Source organism: Anomaloglossus baeobatrachus, chromosome 4, assembly GCF_048569485.1.
Source record: "Anomaloglossus baeobatrachus isolate aAnoBae1 chromosome 4, aAnoBae1.hap1, whole genome shotgun sequence".
Lineage (NCBI taxonomy): Eukaryota > Metazoa > Chordata > Amphibia > Anura > Aromobatidae > Anomaloglossus > Anomaloglossus baeobatrachus.
The window spans coordinates 380,917,630-380,938,609 of record NC_134356.1 but is presented as its reverse complement, the minus strand read 5'-3'; the positions used below and the strand labels follow the sequence as shown (position 1 = coordinate 380,938,609).

The 20,980-nt window shown below is 41.4% G+C and overlaps 1 protein-coding gene across 4 annotated transcripts in view; it reads left to right on the top strand.

The window, feature by feature from the left end:
• CACNA2D1 (calcium voltage-gated channel auxiliary subunit alpha2delta 1) overlaps nucleotides 1–20,980 on the top strand; it is a 1,186,557-nt gene that overhangs the window by 916,587 nt on the left and 248,990 nt on the right. For all 4 annotated transcript variants that reach the window (XM_075345217.1, XM_075345220.1, XM_075345219.1 and 1 more), the window contains exon 11: nucleotides 8,332–8,490. In XM_075345217.1, the coding sequence (XP_075201332.1) occupies nucleotides 8,332–8,490 (159 nt within the window). The remainder of the gene's footprint in view (nucleotides 1–8,331; nucleotides 8,491–20,980) is intronic.

Below are 20,980 nucleotides of genomic sequence, written 5' to 3'. Positions count from 1 at the left end.
CTCTGGTAGGCCACTGTCTCATTTTGTAATGATTGCTTTCGGACTGTTCCAGGGCACAAGAATTACATATGTTTTGTGTACAACACTAACTGTAGGACAAGCAGCAGTGCTACCTCTTTCGGGTCAGCACAAATTTTCCATTTATGGTCAGAGTCTTTGATGATTTTTAAAATTCTCTTTTATTCCAACCATATGGCCTAATGGAACAGATAGTTTTTCATTACCATTGTGCAACAATACAGCTTGCAAACTCATTTTTGCTAGAATATAATAACAGCCTCCATTTATTGGGAACATCTATTTCCATTATAAGACCATTTACATCAGTACAGAAATAGTCATCGCTTTCCATTGCATAGTAAGCAGATAACTTGATGTATCGATGATGGAAGTGTAAAGTTGTGGTGCCTTGTTGTAGCAAATTCCATTCCCGAAGTCTAGAAGCTAGCAGTTCTAACTTTCCTTTAAATAATGACAGATCTCTTACCAAATCCTCCAGTTGTTCTGGATCAGGAAATATATCATGCTAATCAACATCTTCTTCATCATAATCAGAACCTCAATTTCATTTGCCACTCCTGCTGCATAAGGGGCCGTGACTGGATTCTCCACATTGTGTGATATACTGGTTTAACCCCTTTTACCCCCGGCAATTTTCCATTTTTTTTTTTGTTTTTTTTCCTTCCCTTTCTTCCAAGAGCCATAGCTTTTTTATTTTTCCATCAATATAGCCATATGAGGGCTTTCTTTTTGCAAGACGAGTTGTACTTTTGAATGCAACCATTAGTGCATTAATAGTATAAGTGAATAGGCTTTGCATGTATAACTTAAAATCTAGATGTGTCAGGCAAATTCGGAGATCATATTTGGAATTAGAAAATTCACTTTACTATAGATCACATTTTTCTCTTAGTAGCAAAATCATTGTTGTGTAGTGAAGTGGTCTGTGGAGTTTCTTTGTACTTCCTATTAGTGGCCTTTAGAGGTTTGCCTTCTACTTCCTATATTGTTTTCACATCTTTTGACTTCTAACATGATCACAGTACCTTAATTATTTTAGACTCCAGCCTTTTTTATTCGTTGTATAGGTTTAGAAAAAACACAGACAGATTGTTTTTGTAGGCACCAGAGAGATGATTTAAAGGGAACCAATCAGGTGCAATATGTACCCAGATCCACAAGCAGTTCTGGGTGAATATTGCTAATCCCTGCCTAACTGTCCCTGTATCTATTAGTATACATAAAGAGATCTTTAGAAAAAGTATTTCTAAAGATCCTTTATAATATGTTAATGAGCGCAGGAACTAGTCCCAAGGGCATTAGTTCCTTCACTCATTCCCCTCTCTTAGCATGTTAACACGCCCACAGAGGAGCAATGCCCATGGCCCACCATCATCATCGGCAGTGACGCGCGTACATGTGTCTGTTGCACCGCCTCAGACGGTGAACTTAGAGTCAGTGTGTATGGATCAAAAGTCACAGCACTTCTGGTCATGTGCACTAGACCTCTCTGAAGCCGGGATACATACGCCGCATGACTGGAAGTGCGGGGCATTCTAATCCATATGCTCGGCATCTGAGGCGATGCAACGAATACATGTACATGCGTCACTGCCAATGATGATGCTGGGCCATGGGCATTGAATATCATGTTAGCACACCCCTGTGGGTGTTAAGAGGGCAGAATGAGTGCAGGAACTAACGACTTTGCGACTAGTCCCCGCGCTCTTTAGCATAAGATTAAAGATCTTTAGAAATACTTTTTCTAAAGATCCCTTTATCTATACTAGTGTATACAGGGACGGTTAGGCAGGGATTAGCAATATGTACCCAGAACTGCTCGTGGTTCTGGGTGCATATTGTGCCTGAGAGTTTCCCTTTAATTCTTTTATTCATTCAAAGTGCATAATAAAAACGACATTTGGCCAACAAGTGGCTTTTTTCAAGTATGAGCAAAATGGCAGATGAAGCTTGAGAAAGCTTCATCTGCCATTTTGTTTGTTTGAAACAACCTCTTGTTGGCTGAAACATCTCTTTTTTGAAGCTTATAGGAATTAAATCATCTCTCTGGTGCACTGGAAACCCCATGGAACCACGGAGCCTGTGGAATAGTGCTATTACGGACATTGTAGAATAAACCAATAGTTTTTAAGCATGAATGCATATGGAACTCATTGATGAATACATTATATTGGAAAAATAATGTATTATTCGGTTTATTTTGTAACATGTAGAGTGTATTCCCTGAAAGGTTTTAGGGCCCAGGTAAAATCAAGACATTGGGCTGTCAAGCAGGTGTCTCAAGCACTTAACTGTGAACTGCCTTGACCCCTTTTTATGTTACCAACAGGTCATCTGAATAGTTTCTAGGGATCAGTTTCTATATCAAGTTTTATGCTTCTGAGATACAGTTTGGAAGCTGATGTAATACAAACATTGCTAGAATAGTTTTTGTTATTGCTGACTAATGGCTCCATGTCAAGTTATATATACCTAAAGTGATAATCGCCTTTTAAGCTATTATCTCAAGTGGGTCAGAAAATGAAGTCAGTGGATTTAGTAAATACTATAAACTTTTATCCTATCACCAAGAGGCCACATAACGTGCTCACTGCAAGCAGTTTAAGATAGAAAGTTGTAAATATTAAATAACAATACATTTCAAGAACTGATATATAGCAAATAATAAGTGCATATAATAGACAATTTCTATTTTTTAATGGGTATATGTTTTTTTGAATGTAATGTGTCTCCCAAAAAATTGCTATTATTTAATAATAATAATAATAATAATAATAATAATAATATTTATTCATTTATATAGCGCTATTAATTCCACAGCACTTTACATACATTGGCAACACTGTCCCCATTGGGGCTCACAATCTAGAGTCCCTATCTGTTTGTCTTTCGAGTTTTTTTTTATTTGAAACTACTTTTTTTTATTTTAAATGGATTTTTTCATTTTTTTCAATGTCGCTATATAAAAAATTAGAAATCTTGTTATTCCGACAATAGCCATTTAGACATTTCCTAGACTTATACTTTCTGTTCCGTACAGAAAATGCTTCAGCAGATTTATCATCATAGACAAGATTACGATGAAAGGTAGATAACACAAAAATCACCATTGACAATAGGCAACGGTCACCACTCACCTCCTTATTTTCCCATTTCAGTGACTTTTGCACAGGTTGGGGCACAAGCATTATATACTTTGGTGCAATTCAGTTGGGTCAAAGTCAGATAATCACTACAATTATCCATGTGTCCAACAGGAAGTAGTAGTCTAATATTATGTCTAGTGGCCATTATGAAAATCGCCAGGCTGAGTTTGTGTATAGTTATATGAAAAAGGTTAAAAAAAAGTATCACAAATAAAAAAAGCAAAAAAAAAAATGTACATGCAAACCTGATTTAAACAATAGTTGAATTTAGATCTTTAAAGGGAATCTGTCACCAGGTTTTTGTTATGTCATTTCAGTGCAAGATTCCGTGAGTGCAAAGGCCCTGATTCTACCCATATGTCACTTACTGGACTGCCTACTGTCATTTTGATGAAATAACATTTAGAAATAATAAATGTTTTAGGCCCAGTGCGCACGCTGCGGATTTACCGCGGATTTGCTGCAGAAAATGTGTCTAACATTTCTGCATTCATTTCCCAGCAAATCCTATGGGTTTTAAAAAATGCTGTGCACACACTGCATTTTTTTATACCCTCGGATTTACCTGCGGATTTTCCGCTGCGGAATAAATGAGCATGTCACTTCTTTTCCACAGGTACCTGTGGTTTTTGCCATAGATAATGGTAAAAATCCACGAGGACCAACTTGTGGAAAATCCGCTGTAAATCCGTGGCAAACCATGGTAAAACCACGGCAAATTGCAACAAAATGCGGGTGCGGTTTTGCCACGTTTTTTTGCCGTGGCTGCGGGATTCTTTCAGCGGGTCAGTTTCTTTTTAGTGCACATATAGCCTAATATGTGCGCACAAGAAAGTGCATTTTTCTTAAGAAAAAAACAGACCCTCTGAAAGAATCCCGCACCAGCGGTAAAAACCGCGGTAAAACCGCACCCGCGTTTTTGCCACGATTTGTCGCGGGTTGCCGCGGACTTACCGTTGATTTTCCGCAAGTTGGTCCCCGTGGATTTTTACCATTATCTATGGCAAAAAACGCACCTGCGGAAAAGAAGTAACATGTTCATTAATTCCGCAGCGGAAAATCCGCATTTTTTAAAACCCATAGGAGTTGCTGTGGAATGACTGCAGCAATGTTAGACACATTTTCTGCTGCAAATCCACGGCAAATCCGTGGCAAAATCCGCGGTAAATCCGCAGCGTGCGCACAGGGCCTTAGGCCCCCTACATATGTATGTATAAAACATGTACAGTGTTTTCCATCAGTGTGTCATCAGTGTTTTTCTGGTATGGCTAAAGAATGAATAGAATTACAGACATATTCCTATACTTTGTAATATTAAACATGTACAGCACACAGATGGCACACGGATGTTTTTCACAGATCCATCCATATGCTGTACGTGTTTTCCATGGAGCAATAGAGTTATATTGGCCCTTGTCATCCTTACTTCCAGAAAAAATGTACATGTCTCCATGTGGTTCACATGGACAAACGGTCGATGTGAAAACAAAGACGTGAATTTCACCATAGATTATAATGATTATATGTGGTATCAATGAAAAAAACAAATGCCATGTGTACATGTGAAGGAAACCTTATCTGCTGTAGATCTACCAGTTCTCTGAATGCTGAGCTCTGTATAACCTCACCCCAATCACTGATTGGCAGCTTTCTATGTATACTGTGCATAGGCAGAAAGCTGGCAGTCAGTGGTAGGGACGGGTTTGTACAGAGCACATGAATACAGAGGACTTCAAGACAGCAGGTTTACTAGTCATCTAATAATTTCCTTCTTTTAATAAAACACTGATGTCAAAACTACACTAAATAGGACAGTAATGGATACATCACTGGAATAAGGCTCTCTGTCTCTATATAATGTTGTTCTCACATTAGGTGGCAAAAACCTGCTGACTGATTCCCTTCATCATTCTTCATCATCAGTCATTTTCTATAATTAAAAAATAATCAACTTTATGAAGTCTTTAACCCTTTTGTGCGTACAGCTTATGATACTACTGGCATGTGTTACTCATTTCCATCTGTCCCCTCTTCTTAATAAGCTAGAGATAGAACAGAACAGGAAGCAGGCCTAACAGAGTAAGGGTCCCATTACACGTAGCGACGCACCAGCGATCTGACCTGGCAGGGATCCCTGGAACGTCGCTACTTGGTTGCTGGTGAGCTGTCAATCAGGCAGATCTCCACAGCGATTAGAGATCAGCCACCAGCGACCGAGGTCAGTATGAGCTTGTAAATACCAAATGTGTACTTTTATCTAAGAGGTTAAAAAAAAATCTAAAGTTTCTGCAAAATCTTTGGCGCTATTTTCCCGAGACCCATGGTGTTCTCATTTTTTGAGATCTGGGGTTCCTCGATGGCTTATTTTTTGCATCTTGAGCTGACATTTTTAATTATTCCATATTTGTGCGGATGCAATGTTTTGATCACCTGTTATTGCATTTTCAAAAAATGTTGTGGCAACCAAAATCATAATTTTGGCATTTGGAATTTTTTCTCACCACGCGGTGTACAAATCAAATTAATTAATTTTATATTTTGATAGATCGGTCATTTCTGAACGCAATGATACCAAATATGTGTATTTTTTTAATTTTTTTTATTTTCAAAGGGGCAAATGGGGGGGTGATTTGAAGTTTTAGGTTTTTTTTTAATTTTTTTCACATTTTTTAAAACTTTTTTTTACATTTTTTATTTATTTTACTGGACCCCCTAGGGGACTTTATGGATCAGCATTCTGATCGCTTATTCCCTTCTGCTCTTTGGAGGTACACAGCTCTAATCAGCAGAAATGCAGCGTTCCTGTGAGAGCTAGTGCTTACAATACATCATGGTCACGTCAGGAGTCATCACATGACCTCGAGCTACCATGACAACCATCGGCTCCTCATGGACATGTCACAGGGCCTCCAATGGTGGAAAGGAACAGCGCAATTCCGACCGCAGCCATTTAAATCATGTTATCACATTTTGGCCCCCTTCACATGCACGTGTCTCTGGTATGTGCTAAGCCCGTTTCCGCATGTACTGGAGACATGGGCACACATATACCCATTAAAATCAATGGGTTTATGTGCACGCACGTGTCCAGCAATTGGCCCGTGCCTCCGTGTGGAGCAGACGTGAGCCCATGTGCTCCATACGGAGGCATGTCCGTTTTTCTCAAGCAGCACGGATGTCACGCGGCCCACACACGTACCACACGGATGTAGTGTGGATGTGGTCCCACGTGACATGCACCAGAGAAACACACGTGTCATTGTGAAAATAAAAAAACCACATACTCACCTCCACCAGCCCTGCCGCGGCTTTCACCTGCATCCGACCCCCAGTGAATTTGAACAACCCATCTTCTTCACTGGGGGCCGGAAGCAGCATCAGCGGGGCGTGGCCTTTGCCAGACACTGTCATTCAGCACCATAGACCGCTCCGGAAGAATCGGGTAAGGCGGGACTTTCCGTTTTCCATGTGTTATTACGTATAACACATGGAAAACACGCATGTGCCACAAACACAGAACACGGGGAGCAAACCACCCGTTTAATACGTCCGTGAAAAAACAGTTCGTTTTTTGTCACGTGCGTGTGAAGGGGGCCTCTGACAGTGTAATCTTAATGGCAAGCAGGCGCAGGTGGATCGTGGATCCACACGCTCCTGTTAGCCCCACATGTCTGCTGTTCAAATCAGCAGACGTGTGGGGATCATCGCCAGCTCACTTCAGCGGTCGGCAGTGATTAAGTCATCGGTCAGGAAGAGGTTAGCAGACCTGTTATAAATGGACAATAAATAGCAATCTGTTAACGGATCGGTTGTCCATAGGCTCCACATGTTAAAAACTGATCCATCTGACATCCATTATTTAACAATGGACAAAAAAGTTGTGTTTGTGTGATGCCCTGGCCTATCAGGTCGTCACAGGGTATTGTGCAATCTGCCCTTCTGCACAGTATCCACATCCTCCTTGGTTACGGGTCCCTGACTTTTGGTGTTGCTTAGAACAAGCCAATCGAAATCATAGAAACACTCTGTACCACACCCACCAGACACACCAATGGGTAGCCTGAAGGGAATTGGGCCGCCCACTTGGGGGGTTGGTTAGGGAGGGTCGGGAGTGTCAGGAGTATGAGGAGCAGTCAGTTGAATGGTGACTCTCGTGAGGAGAGGTCACAAGTCGGTTGGATTAGGACAGGAACTGGGCTCCTTGCTAATACTAGGTGGCAGACGTTGGTCTGGGCCTGGTAGGAGCTGGAACCCCGCTTGCAGGGGATCATGACAAGGGGCACGGACTGTCAAAGAGGGCAGCCGGCGGCCTTGAGCCATCTCCGGGCAGGGGCCAGGGCACAACGGGGTACGTGGACCCTAGGCCGGGAAGTAGCTTCAAGCATCCTGGTAATTCAACTGACGAGGACGGAGCCTTCAAGATCCGTTCTCTACCCACTCCAAAACAGGGTACTAGCGCAACGAGGGGGATAGGACTTTCCCAATGTACAGTCCAGAAAATCCCAAGCGTGAACCCTGAGAGCAAGCTCACTCCGTCAGCCCCCTATTATTTTGAGTGGCCGCACGTCCCCTCCCGGGTCCGAAGACCCCTTGAGCCACCGCGGATTTTTTGCAGTTGGATCTGTAATGGATCTGTCACAACTGATGACTGCAAGACTTGTGATCCCAGCCTAACATATGACTGCAAGATTATAATGCAGACATAGGTTGTTATAACCAGTAACCATAGGAACACATACTGTAGGTTTGCATGCATTTTTTACAATTTGAATGTAACTTTTTATATAGACTGGAGTTATATAGTGACACATATCTTTTAAGAATATAATAATTTATAAGAAGGAACACACTGCTCTATAAAAGCCTTAGGCATTGTTATTCTATATTACAGTATCTGATTTTGATTTAATGCTAACAGAAAAATTTGCCTTACATATGTGTGCATAACCAACAAATCAATATCCAACAGAGTAAACAGATGGGAACTAGAAGCATCAATGGCAGCTTTATTGCTTTTTAATTGGGAATTGAGCCAGGAGAATATATAACTTGTGCTGTCTTTGATTTTCTTCCAGAATTATTTTTTTTGTGTATTAGAAAAGTCAAACTTACTATAAAATTAAAACTTTATTATAATAACCTTATTTTCTTTTCCTTCTTTTAGTTTAACAGCAATGCTCACGATGTCAGCTGTTTCCATCATCTTGTTCAAGCAAATGTTAGAAATAAGAAGGTTCTTAAAGAAGCAGTCAATAACATCACCGCCAAAGGAACCACAGACTACAAGGAAGGCTTCAAATTTGCTTTTGATCAACTTCGTAATGTAAGTGTCTAATACAATAATAGTCATTAATCCTATAGTCTAAATTTGATCCTGGTCAGAAAAAAGTATTGTATTAAAAAAAAATCTATAAGATTTTTTTTCTTATATATTTTGTATTTGCCACTTGGAAATGCAAATTTACTTAGGGTACTACTGTTCTAAAAATCTGCACAATTATACATACAGTAAATGCCTCTGCATGTGTTTATGATATGATGGTAATAAATCTATAAAATATCATATTTCCTACTGTAGCCTTATACATTAGTGTTGAAGCTTTGATTTGTTCTGGCATGCTGAATTCTCAAAAAAGTGAAATGATTTTCCAAAATGAGGGAAATACTTAAAAGGGAATCTGTCAGTGGGATCAACCCTCCTACGTTGACTATATGGGCATGTAGATAATAGTAAGTTAAATAAAATGATGCCTTGTTATCTGTGATTTCATGTCTTATTCCAGAGTAATCCACATTGTTCTTAATATGCAAATTAGCTGTTTAGATTTAAGGGCAGGACATAAATCTTCCTGAGAATCTTCCAGCAGAACTTATTTTAAATGACAAGGGGTGTTTCCAGGGTGAGACATGTAATGACTGAAAGTCTCCTCTCTTGATCTACAGGTCTCATACTGGTAACACCTCCTTTTAGTTAAAATAAGCTATGGAGGCAGATTTTCAGAATAATTTTTATCTGGCCCAAAGACCTTAACAGTTCATTTATATATTAAAAAAATGTTGATTTCTTGGAAATAAGGATGTCATCCCCCATGATGAGAGTGGAAATATCACTGGCTGGAAACTGTGGAAGCCAAGTGGCAAAGTAAATGAGGAACTGACAAGGGTGGCCTGTAGAGCAATACACAACCGCCTCTCACGGGGAGAAGAACCTGTAAAGTCTGACAGTGTGGACTTCAGAAGAAGGGAAGATAAGTGAGGGCGTAAGAGGGATGACTTGAAAAGCACCATTTGTTGAAAGCAGCAGACCAACAGGGTTTGGCAGCATGTGAAAATTTTAGGCCACCATACGGGAGAGCAGCTGCAAAGGTAGTGTCCAACTGCTGGATACAGGTCACAGTAAGAGCTAGGAGGTTGAGGGAATTTGAAAGGAAAAAGTCATGGATGTAAGAGAGTTTACCTGCTGATCATGGGTTCCAGAGGGCACAGAGGTTAAATGAGACAAAGGCATGCAAGGAATATTGATAAGATTCCAGGGGTTTCTGAAAATAGTAAAGAAGTTGTTAAATGTACTATTTCACGAAGGACCTGAGTTAGGGGAGATATTGCCTGTGACTAAAGGAAGCAGAATAGAGAGTGAGTAGATGGTTAATTGATTTGTAAGAGCATATCTTGTGTTATATAGTGGGAGTGAATGGATCTTTGTGGCATTATAATGTAAAAATAGCATGAGAGCCATACATAGGAGAGGGGAGGAGAGAAGAACTAGTAAAGATGGAGTGCACAGAGTGTGTGAAAGGGCAGTAGATATGAAGGATTGAAGCATCTAGCACCTTAATGATACAAATACATGTGATGATTATATTTTACAGCACAAATTAATTAGGAACAAGTTTGTTTGATAGTCTTGCATGACTTACTTTTCTCCTGCAATGTCTAATGCGGGCTTCACACGGTACGATCTATCGTACCCGCCCCGTCGTTTGTGCGTCACTGGCAATTAGTTGCCCGTGGCGCACAAAGTCGTTAAACCCCCGTCACATGTACTTACCTCCTGAATGACCTCACTGTGGGTGGCGAACATCCACTTCCTGAAAGGGGAGGAATGTTCGGCGTCACAGCGACGTCACACAGCGGCCGGCCAATAGAGGTGGAGGGGCGGAGATGAGCGAGACGTAAACATCCCGCCCACCTTCTTCCTTCGCATTGCCAGCGGAGCTGCGGGACGCAGGTAAGCTGCAGTTCATCGTTCCCGGGGTGTCACACAGAGCGATGTATGCTGCCCCGGGTACGATGAACAACCGGCGCCATTAAAAAGAAACAATATTTTAAAAATAAGAGACGAGTAGACGACTCACGATTTGTGAGCGATTCTGCGTCGCTCGGAGGTGTCACACGAAACGACGTCGCAAGCGATGCCGGATGTGCATCACGAAAACCGTGACCCTGACGATGCATCGCGCGATAGCTCGTCTCGTGTGACGCCCGCATAACTGCCATGTTTAACTGCAGGGCACTTTTAAAAATCTGGCACTTTAATAAAATCTGCACAAGTGCCTTATCCTTAGCTGTATCTAAATATATAGAGAGGTTTGTGCTTACAACTAGGTCTAACTTAACTCATTAACACATCAATTTTAACGTAAAGGAAATCTGTCACCAGGTATTTGCTACCTCATCTGAGAGCAGCATAAGAGAGACCCTGATTACAGAAATGTGTCACTTACTGAGCTGGTTGCTCTCATTTTGATAAAATTAATGTTTTCTCTGCTTCAGATCTTACAGTTATACAGAGCTCACGCATATACTGGACTACCTCACATGACACGCCAAGTAGTCCTCTAATGATAATCTACTGCTGATTTAAACAGGGATTTTATCAAAACTACACTAAGCAAACACCCAGTGACATATTCACTTTAAGGCCTCTTTTATATGTTTGTGAAAATAACGCACGTGTTTCACGAACGTGTCAAAGGTGCGTATTGCCCTCGGCTTGCTGTGTGCATGGCCCACGTGTGTTCTCCATGTGTTATCCGTGATAACACACGGAAAACAGGCACTTTCTACTCACCTGTCCCTGACGTTGCTGTCCATGGTGCTGATCGTCAGTCTCCGGTCCTGCCGACTCCCCGCTGCTGCTGCTGCTTCCAGCCGCAGTGAAGTGAATATTAAATGAGCATAATGAGCGGCGGTCGGCAGCAAGTGACAGCAGTGGCCGAGACAGGAGGGCAGGAGAAGGTGAGTAAAGTTTTGTTTTTTTTCTCGCAGACACGTGTCTTTTCTCCGGTGCGTGTTACACGGAACACATCCATGTGGTCCGTGTGTGTTACTTGTGACATGATTGCGTTCCGTGTGACACCCGTGATGCCGGAGATAAAACGGACATGTCGGCATGCGAAACAAATGGACAAACATATGTACGGAACAGACACACGTTCCATGCGAAAATACATACGTTTGTTCGACACCATAGAAAGACATAGGTCGACGTGCGTACGTGTCTCCGTTACGTGAGGAAACAGACGATACACGTACCGTAGGCACGTACGTGTAAAAGAGGCCTAAGACAGCATTAGGCACTAAGATGCAAATACAAACAGCTTGCAAGCCAACAAGGATCATAAAGTCTTTGAACTAGTGAGATGGCCTTACGACAACAGGGAGCAAAGTAAGATGGATGAGATAAGTATCATTTAGACACACTGGAAATTTGGGTTTGGTTAAATACATCACATGGATGAGATGAATACCTGTAAGAAGAGAAGACAGAGTGTTAGGGTCCTGTCACACACAACGAGATCGCTAACGAGATCATTACTGCATCACCATTTCTGTGACGCAGTAACGATCTTGCCAGCGATCTCGTTGTGTGACACCTACCAGCGATTAGGCCCCTGCTGTGAGATCGCTAGTCGTTGCCGAAGGGTTCAGACCATTTTCTTCAAAGGTGATATCCTGCTGGGCAGGACACATCACTTTGTTTGACACCTAACAATGACCTCCTATACAGGTTGCTCATCGTTATACAGGTCGCTCATCGTTACTGCATCGTTGGTAAGGTCTGACTTTGTGACATATCACCAGAGACCTCCCAGCAACTTACCAGAGATCCTTATCAGGTCGCATTGTTTTCGGGATCGCTGGTAAGTCGTTAAATGTGATGGGGGCTTTAGATTCATGCAATGTGTAACTCTTAGCACAGAATATAATTAGAGTTCTCCTTTAATGTAGGATTTTTTTTTTCCATTGCTATTTCTTACCAATATCTTGCACATCTCACATGTAATGTGTATCTCATCTGCATGCATGTTGGTATCTTTATAATCATAAGTTTCTGCCATAAAAATCTTTTACCCTTAATCATTCTCTCATAATTCTTCCATCAAATACCATAAAAGTGCTACATGGAATGTCTCCAGTTTCCCAAAGGCTTTAATTTCCTTCCCAAATACCACTTTCTCAATTTATAAGGGATACACTTATTAGTCAAATAATATCGTTACAGTTTAGCCTATAAAATGAAGAGGGAGAGAAGAGCTGTGCAAAATTCTGAGGTTGATATATCTGGGGAAATTAAGATATGGTGAGACAGACTCAGGGGAAATAGAGATAATCAGTCTTTGCTGGAATCAGTTATGTATGACTAAATAATAATTTGACGTTCTATATATCCTCCAAGGAGAGCTACCCTGCAAATAAGAAATATTACATTTCATTAAACTATAAAACAAGCATATGGAGCTATACGATATATGGTAGAGTAGGAATTCACCGAAATATTATATCAGATGTTTATTATGTTTTGTGAGATTAGGTTAAATGATCCCAGATGATCTTTGAAAATATATAGTAAATATTTGTAAATATTACAGATTGTAATTTAGATGATTTTCGTCAATATGTGTCATATTACTTTGTGTATATACTGTATAGTATCTTTCAGATTTAAGGAGGCAGATGTTTCTTTAGAACCCTGAAGCTATCGCTAGCTAGAAAAAAAAGTAACAAAAGTAAAGGAGGATTATTAAAATATAAAACTTTAGTTAAACAAATGAGGCTTTATTTTTCTTTTACTCATTTTAGCAAGGAACTCCAGATTAGCAAAGATTGTAATTCAGATTGGTTAACCGTGTATATTGAGAAATATCTCACTCAAAGAGAAATATGGAGGCTGGAGCAAATAGGTTGTTCTCTTTAGAAAAATGTAGAGAAACTGACCTGTACTTTAAACTGAACTTTTTAGAGATAAATCCTTTATGTAGACATGGAAGAAGCATTGTAAATAGTGGCTCTAAAGGACCCCGTACACATTAGACATAAGTCATCTGAACAATCTGACATTAGCTAGATTGGACAACAGTCTGATGTGCATGTACGGTATATGGGAGCCCTCTGACTCTTCAACTGCCTATCTTTTTTTTTTCTGGGTAATCAACTGCTGCCAGAGGAGTCTAGTAGTGGCTCTGTCATAGAGAACACATGAGGGATTGGACAAGTCAAGTTTCTTTATATGAGAGAGTCGAATGTTATAGGTGTTAGCCAAGCGATCATTCTAATCTCAATAGTCATGCATCTAGATGATTAAAAGAGGGAAAGGGCTCCCACTTTCACCCTATTTGTGCCTCACCCTCACCATCGATGGTGCCGATAGTTGCTACTGCTACCTAAGGTGATCGAATCACTTCTGGGTATAGTGGTCTGGTCTAACAGGTTGTGTCAGTGAAAGTCTGACAGATCTCATGCACTGCACTATGTAGTATGTGACTACTGTAGTGCATGAGACCACATATGAAACTGAAAAATATTCATGTCACACAGTGGGACTAAGTAAAATGCATTAAATAAATGTAAAAATAATAAAAAAAGCACAAAAAATAACAAAAAGCTGTTTCACCACTAAAAATGCTGCTTTTGTGTAAAAAAAAAATGTACAGTACATAATAACAATAATTTTATTCATTTATATAGCGCTATTAATTCCATAGCTCTTTACATACATTGGCAACACTGTCCCCATTGGGGCTCACAATCTAAGGTCCCTAACTGTATGTCTTTTGAGTGTGGGAGGAAACCAAAGAACCCGGAGTGGATTGTGGATTTGAACCCAGGACCCCAGCGCTGCAAGGCTGCAGTGCTAACCACTGAGCCACCGTGCCACCCATACATACCACATCCAGAACAACCCACTCTATGAAACAGTTATGTTATTTATTCTGAACGGAAAAAACATTAAATTAAATCTAATAAAAAAACATATGGAGAATGTAGCTTTTTCATCATACTGACAGATAAAAAGTTTTGTAAAAAGCATTCAAAATGTCATATGTAAAAAAATGGTATCAATGAAAACATCAACTTGTCGCACAAATATTACATCCTCATGTGGCTCTTTCAGTAAAAATAAAAAAAATTCAGGTGTTGTTACTGTGTAAGGCTATGTGCGCACATGTGCGTATTGCATGCAGTTACGCTGCGTTCTGCACCGCAGCGTAACTGCATCCGTCCTGAGTCCCCTGCACAATCTATGGAGATTGTGCAGGAGACGTGCGCACGTGGCATATTAGAACGCAGCGATTCGGCTGCTGCCCGAAACGCTGCGTTCTAAGAAGTGACATGTCACTTCTTCTGTGCGGTTTTTATGCTGTCTATAGGGAGAGGCAGCATGAAGAGCGCACGTTCTCTGCCGGCACCATGCGCTTCAGAACGGAGCTTTTCAGCTGCGCTCTGAAGCGCACCTTTTAGGTGCGGTGCAGAGCGCACACGTGCGCACATAGCCTAAAAGTATCAAAGCATAAAAAAGACTATATAAATCTGCTATAATCATATTGACATCAAGTATAAATTGGTCTTATCACTTTCATCACAGGGTGAATAATGTAAAAAATAAAATTTAAAAATAATAACTGAATTGCTGTTTTTGTTCATTTTGCAAAGGAAAAGTTTGAATAAAAAGCAATCAAAAGACATGATGTACCTCAAAATGGTACCAATTAAAACTTCAACTCATCCCTCAAAAAAAGCCTTCATACAGCACTGTTGACCAAAATCTAAAAAAGTTCTATGTGGTGACATAAAACAATTTTTTTATAAAAAAAAAAAAATTCAATGTGTTAAAATAGCAAAAACAAAAAAATATGAATCTGATATTGTTGTAATCGTGGTGACCCAAAAAATAAGGCTTTGATTTTATCAGTTATACTGCATGTTGAAAGGCTTAAAAATACAAACAGCTTTTGAACCGATGCTTATTTGTTAATTTTGCTTCTCAACAATTGGAATAAGGATCGGTTCACAATTTTCCTTTGCTCTCCACTGAACGTGTAAATCTCCAAAACACAAAACACACAATTTACATGAAATCCCAGATGTAGCACTCAAAAAAATGAGGCCAATAGTCTATTAGGACTCCATCTGACCTCTGTGCTGGTGGCGTACCACTATTAGGGTATGTGCACACGTTGCTTTTTTTTCCGCGCGGAAAAAAAACGCACCCTCTGGCAGAGGGGAGAATTGTAAACAATGCTTTTTGAGAAACAACGCATCGAAAACGCATGCGTTTTTCATGCGTTTTTCATGCTTTTTTTAGGTGCGTTTTTTAAGACTTGTCAGTGTTAATAAAGTTGGTTGAACACAGACCTTTGGAAAAAAAAAACCTGTGATGTCATTTCCTTCTCCACATTCTGTTTGGATAAATGGGAGGGCTTGGAATGGAAGGAGCACCATTTGAATTTTGGAAAAGTTGAAATAAACTTCGCGCACCAAGCCCCTTAGGTACCTATACGTCAGAAAACCCTCACAAGTGACCCCATTTTGGAATCTGCACCCATCAAGGATTTTATTCAGGAGTATATTAAGCATTTTGAATCCACAGCTACTTCACCCAAAATGTTGCTGTAGCAACAATATTCTCACTTTTAGGCCCGTTTCACACGTCAGTGAAAAACACTGACGTTTTTCACTGGCGTGTAAAACACGCACATGTCCCTCCGTGTGCCGTGAATCACGGCACACATGGGTTGTCTAAGTGCAATCCGGGCTCCGTTCTCCGTGGCCCGTGATTGCACATAGAGATTAACTCACCTGTGCCCGCTCCCGCTCTCCATGGTGCTGATCGCTCCCGCGGTGCAGCATCCGGCCGGCGCTGACCCCCGAAGCAGCTGCTTCCGGGTCGGCTGTGTCGTGCATCATGAATATGCGCGACAATAATGAGCCGGCTCAGAAGCAGCAAGCTGCACGGGCTGCAGAGGACATCGCTGGACGCCGGGTGAGTTAAAATGATTTTTATTTTAAAAGCACATTTTTTTCTGGCACGTGTTTCACGGATCACACCACTGCGTGGTCCGTGGAACATCAGTGATGCCAGAAAAAAATGGACATGTCTCCGTGCGGCAATCACGCACACGCGGGTACGCCGCATGGAGACACGTGCAGTGAAAAATCACTGATGTGTGAGCAGACCCATTCATTATAATGGGTCTGCGTATGTCAGTGATCCTGGTACGTTTAAAAAAAAGCACAAACGTACCAGAATCACTGACGGGTGAAAGGGGCCTAAGGCTATGTGGCCATGATCCAGCGACATGGCGTCTAGTACAGTGTCAGCCTTCCTGCAGCTGCCCATGCCCACGATTTGGGTTCAGGCTGCTGTGGAGCTCTATGCTACCTGCAGAGAACACTCTCGTCTCCGCAGCATAAATTGACATGCTGAGGCTCGGGAAGCCACGCTACCGGTCAGTTTATGCTGCGGAGAAAAGAAGCACAGTGGGCATGGGATCTCCAAAAATCCTTCCACTGTGCTTCTGCTGCACAACGCAGCGTTATGAACGCAGGGAAAACACTCATCGCCCATAACGCTGCAAACCCTGATTGTGGGCACACAACCTAAAAAGCGTCAATGGATGAAGGGATGTCAAATATATAGAACGTCCCACCCCCGCCTTAATATTCTAAGCTGGCACCTTTAGTACCTTTCATGTGGCACTAAAGGGTGCCTAGCTTAGTATTTATCCAATAAAAAAATAAAATAAAAAAATGAAAAAAATGGCGTGGGGTCCCCCCTATTTTTGATAGCCAGTCAGGGTAAAGCAGACAGCTGTAGCCTGCAAACCACAGCTGGCAGCTTCATCTTGGCTGGTGATCAATTTGGAGGGCTCCCCAGGCTTTTTTTTTTTATTTATAAATAAAGAATAAAAAAAAAAATAACGTGGGGTCCCCCCAAATTAGATCACCAGCCAAGGTGAAGCTGACAGCTGGGGTCTGGTATTCTCAGGGTGGGAAGAGCCATGGTTATTGGACTCTTCCCAGCCTAAAAATAGCAGGCCGCAGCCGCCCCAGAAGTGGCGCATCCATTAGATGCGCCAATCCTGGCGCTTCGCCCCAACTCATCCCGCGCCCTGGTGCGTTGGCTAACGGGGTAATAAATGGGGTTGATACCAGATGTGTAATGTCACCTGGCATCAAGCCCAGCAATTAGTGATGTCACGGCGTCTATCAGACACCCGACATAACTAATTGACAGTAAACAAAAGCAAAAAAAGACAACAAAAAATTTTTTATTAGAAAAAACACTCCCCAAATCATTCCCTTGTTCTCCAATTTAATAAAAAAAATGGGTCCGCAGAAATCCATTTGGATGTCCCACGTCGGCTCTGGACCTTCTAGAATATGGGGGCACGTTCAGGGAACGTATCCCCCATTTTCTAGAGGGCAGACCCTCCATTTGAGGAGAGTGGGTGCAAAAATCTGCACCCACTCTCCCCGGGTCACAGCTGCAGACTGCCGAGCAGCCAGCACAGCTCACACTGAACACTGTGCTGGCTGTCAGCTGCTCTGCTCATGTGACCGGCCGGCGTCTGCTGTGAAGGAGGAGGGGGCCGCGGGGGATCAGCGCTGCGACCGGACAGGTATGTATGACACCGGGGGGAATAGGGGGTGAACAGGCAGGGCCTGGGTGCATTTTTCTGTCGCATGGCACAAGGCACATGCGACAGATAACATAGGAGCAGGGCGGCCGGTGCGCTACTGTGCGCGCGGCCATGTTGGATTTTCGGGAGGGGGGTCGGGGGTCGGGGGTCGGGGCGGGCACTTTGGCGACACCGGGGGCTTTGCCAGGAAGTGAGGTCAACAGGAAGCCTCTTGACCTCACTTCCAGGTAAATGCCTGCGTTCTGTATGCCGACAAAGGCCGCGGACCGCAACAAAAAAGCAGGTCCATGCGGTGTAGCTGCGTTCTGACCCCACATCATTGATTTCAATGGGGGCGAGAACGCAGCCACAACGCACAAAAGAAGTGACATGCTGCTTTTCTTTCCGCACCGATTTTTGGCATCCAAAACGCTGCGGAAAGAAACGCAGCATGTGCACTGATTTTTCAGCTTTCCCATACACTTTGCTGGGAAAGCTGAACGCTTGCAATTTGCCACTGAAACGCTGCGGTTCAAAACGCAGCGTTTCCGCGGTAAAAAACGCAACGTGTGCACACAGCCTTATAGGCTTTTTGGTTGATCACGTGTGCATGTCTAAAAATATGGATACTATAGAACCAGAAGCCAAGTATAGTGTGTGTTTTTTTAAATGAACTCTAACAATGGACAATAATCAGCACCATGGTCCCATAGTACTGGGGAAGACACAATACCATGTATCTAGAAAAATGTATATATCAATGTACACCAAAATGACAATAGAAAAAAACATGTTAATTTTAAAAATGTATATTCCTTTTATTAGTATATCAAAAAATAGGTAAAATAGAGGGGCTGTGCACATGGGATCTATCTAATGCTCAGTATTTATTACTACTTATACTGTATGTTCCTTTCTATTATTACATTAACTATTTTACCATGTGTATCTCTTTACGCTTTTTGCTGCCCAGACATTTGTCGAATATTTATGCTGATTCTATTGTCCTTGGTGCTGCCTTAATTTGTGTCCTCAACATTTAACTGCTTCTTATATAGTTACTATATACACTGTGTGCAGAATTATTAGGCAAGTTGTATTTTAGAGGATTTTTTTTATTATTGATCAACAACTATTTTCTCTATCAACCCAAAAGGTTCATAAATTTTAAAGCTTAATATTTTTGGAAGTTGGAGTGTTTTTTTTTTTTTAGATTTGGCTATTTTAGGAGGATTTATGTTTGTGCAGGTAACTATTACTGTGTAGAATTATTAGGCAACTTAATAAAAATTAAATATATTCCCATCTCACTTGTTTGTTTTCACAAGGTAAACCAATATAACTGCACAAAATTTAGAAATAAAAATTTCTGACATGCAAAAACAAAACCCCAAAAAATTAATGACCAATATAACCACCTTTCTTTATAATGACACTCAACAGCCTACTATCCATAGATTATGTCAGTTGCTTGATCTATTTACGATCAACATTTCATGCAGCAGCCACCACAGCCTCCCAGACACTGTTTTGAGAGGTGTACTGGTTTCCCTCCCTATAGATCTCACATTTTATGAGGGACCACAGGTTCTCTATGGGGTTCAGATCAGGTGAACAAAGAGGCCATGTCATTATTTTTTCATCTTTTAGACCTTTACTGGCCAGCCACGCTGTGGCGTAGTTGGATGCATGTGATGGAGCATTGTCCTGCATGAAAATCATGTTTTTCTTGAACGATACCGACTTCTTCTTGTACCACTGCTTGAAGAAGTTGTCTTCCAGAAACTGGCAGTAGGTTTGGGAGTTGGGCTTCACTCCATCCTCAACCCGAAAAGGTCCCACAAGTTCACCTTGATGATACCTGCCCATACCAGTACCCCACCTCCACCTTGCTGGCGTCTGAGCCAGAGTGGAGCTCTCTGCCCTTTACTGTTCCAGCTACTGGCCCATCCATCTGGCCCATTAAGAGTCACTCTCATTTCATCAGATCATAAAACCTTTGAAAAATGAGTCTTAAGATATTTCTTTGCCCAGTCTTGACATTTTATCTTATGTTTCTTGTTCAAAGGTGGTCGTTTTTCAGCCTTCCTTACCTTGGCCATGTCTCTGAGTATGACACACCTTGTGCTTTTTGATACTCCAGTAACGTTGCAACTCTGAAATATGGCCAAACTGGTGGCAAATGGCATCTTGACAGCTTCACGCTTGATTTTCCTCAATTCATGGGCAGTTATTTTGCGCCTTTTTTGCCCAACACGCTTCTTGCGACCCTGTTGGCTATTTGCCATGAAACGCTTGATTGTTCGGTGATCATACTTCAAAAGTTTGGCAACTTCAAGACTGCAGCATCACTCTGCAAGACATCTCACAATTTTGGACTTTTTAGAGCCTGTCAAATCTCTCTTCTGACCCATTTTGCCAAAAGAAAGGAAGTTGCCAAATAATTATGCACCCCTTATATAGGGTGTTGATGTCATTACACCACACCCCTCCTCATTACAGAGATGCACATCACCTGATTTACTTAATTGGTAGTTTGCTCTCAAACCTATACAGCTTGGACAGCATGTATAAAAATTATCATGTGATCAAAATACTCATTTGCATAATAAGTCTGCACACAGTGTATATTGTATTTTACCTATTTTTGTTTACATCTGATAAAATTAATATATGTTTTTACATTAATAAGTCAGTTTGATGTCTTCGTCTACTGTCATTTTGGCAAACCTTGCTAAATATATATTCCAAGATAGTGTCTGGGTTTTCTCTGATTTGTATTATTGTGGCATTTAGACGAATGTAACTGCCCCGATGTAAGTTCATGAGGACAAGATAAAAGTGATCCTAGCTAGTGATGAGTGGCCCTGGGCACAGATTTGTAAGGGAACTCTAGGTAATTATCCAGAT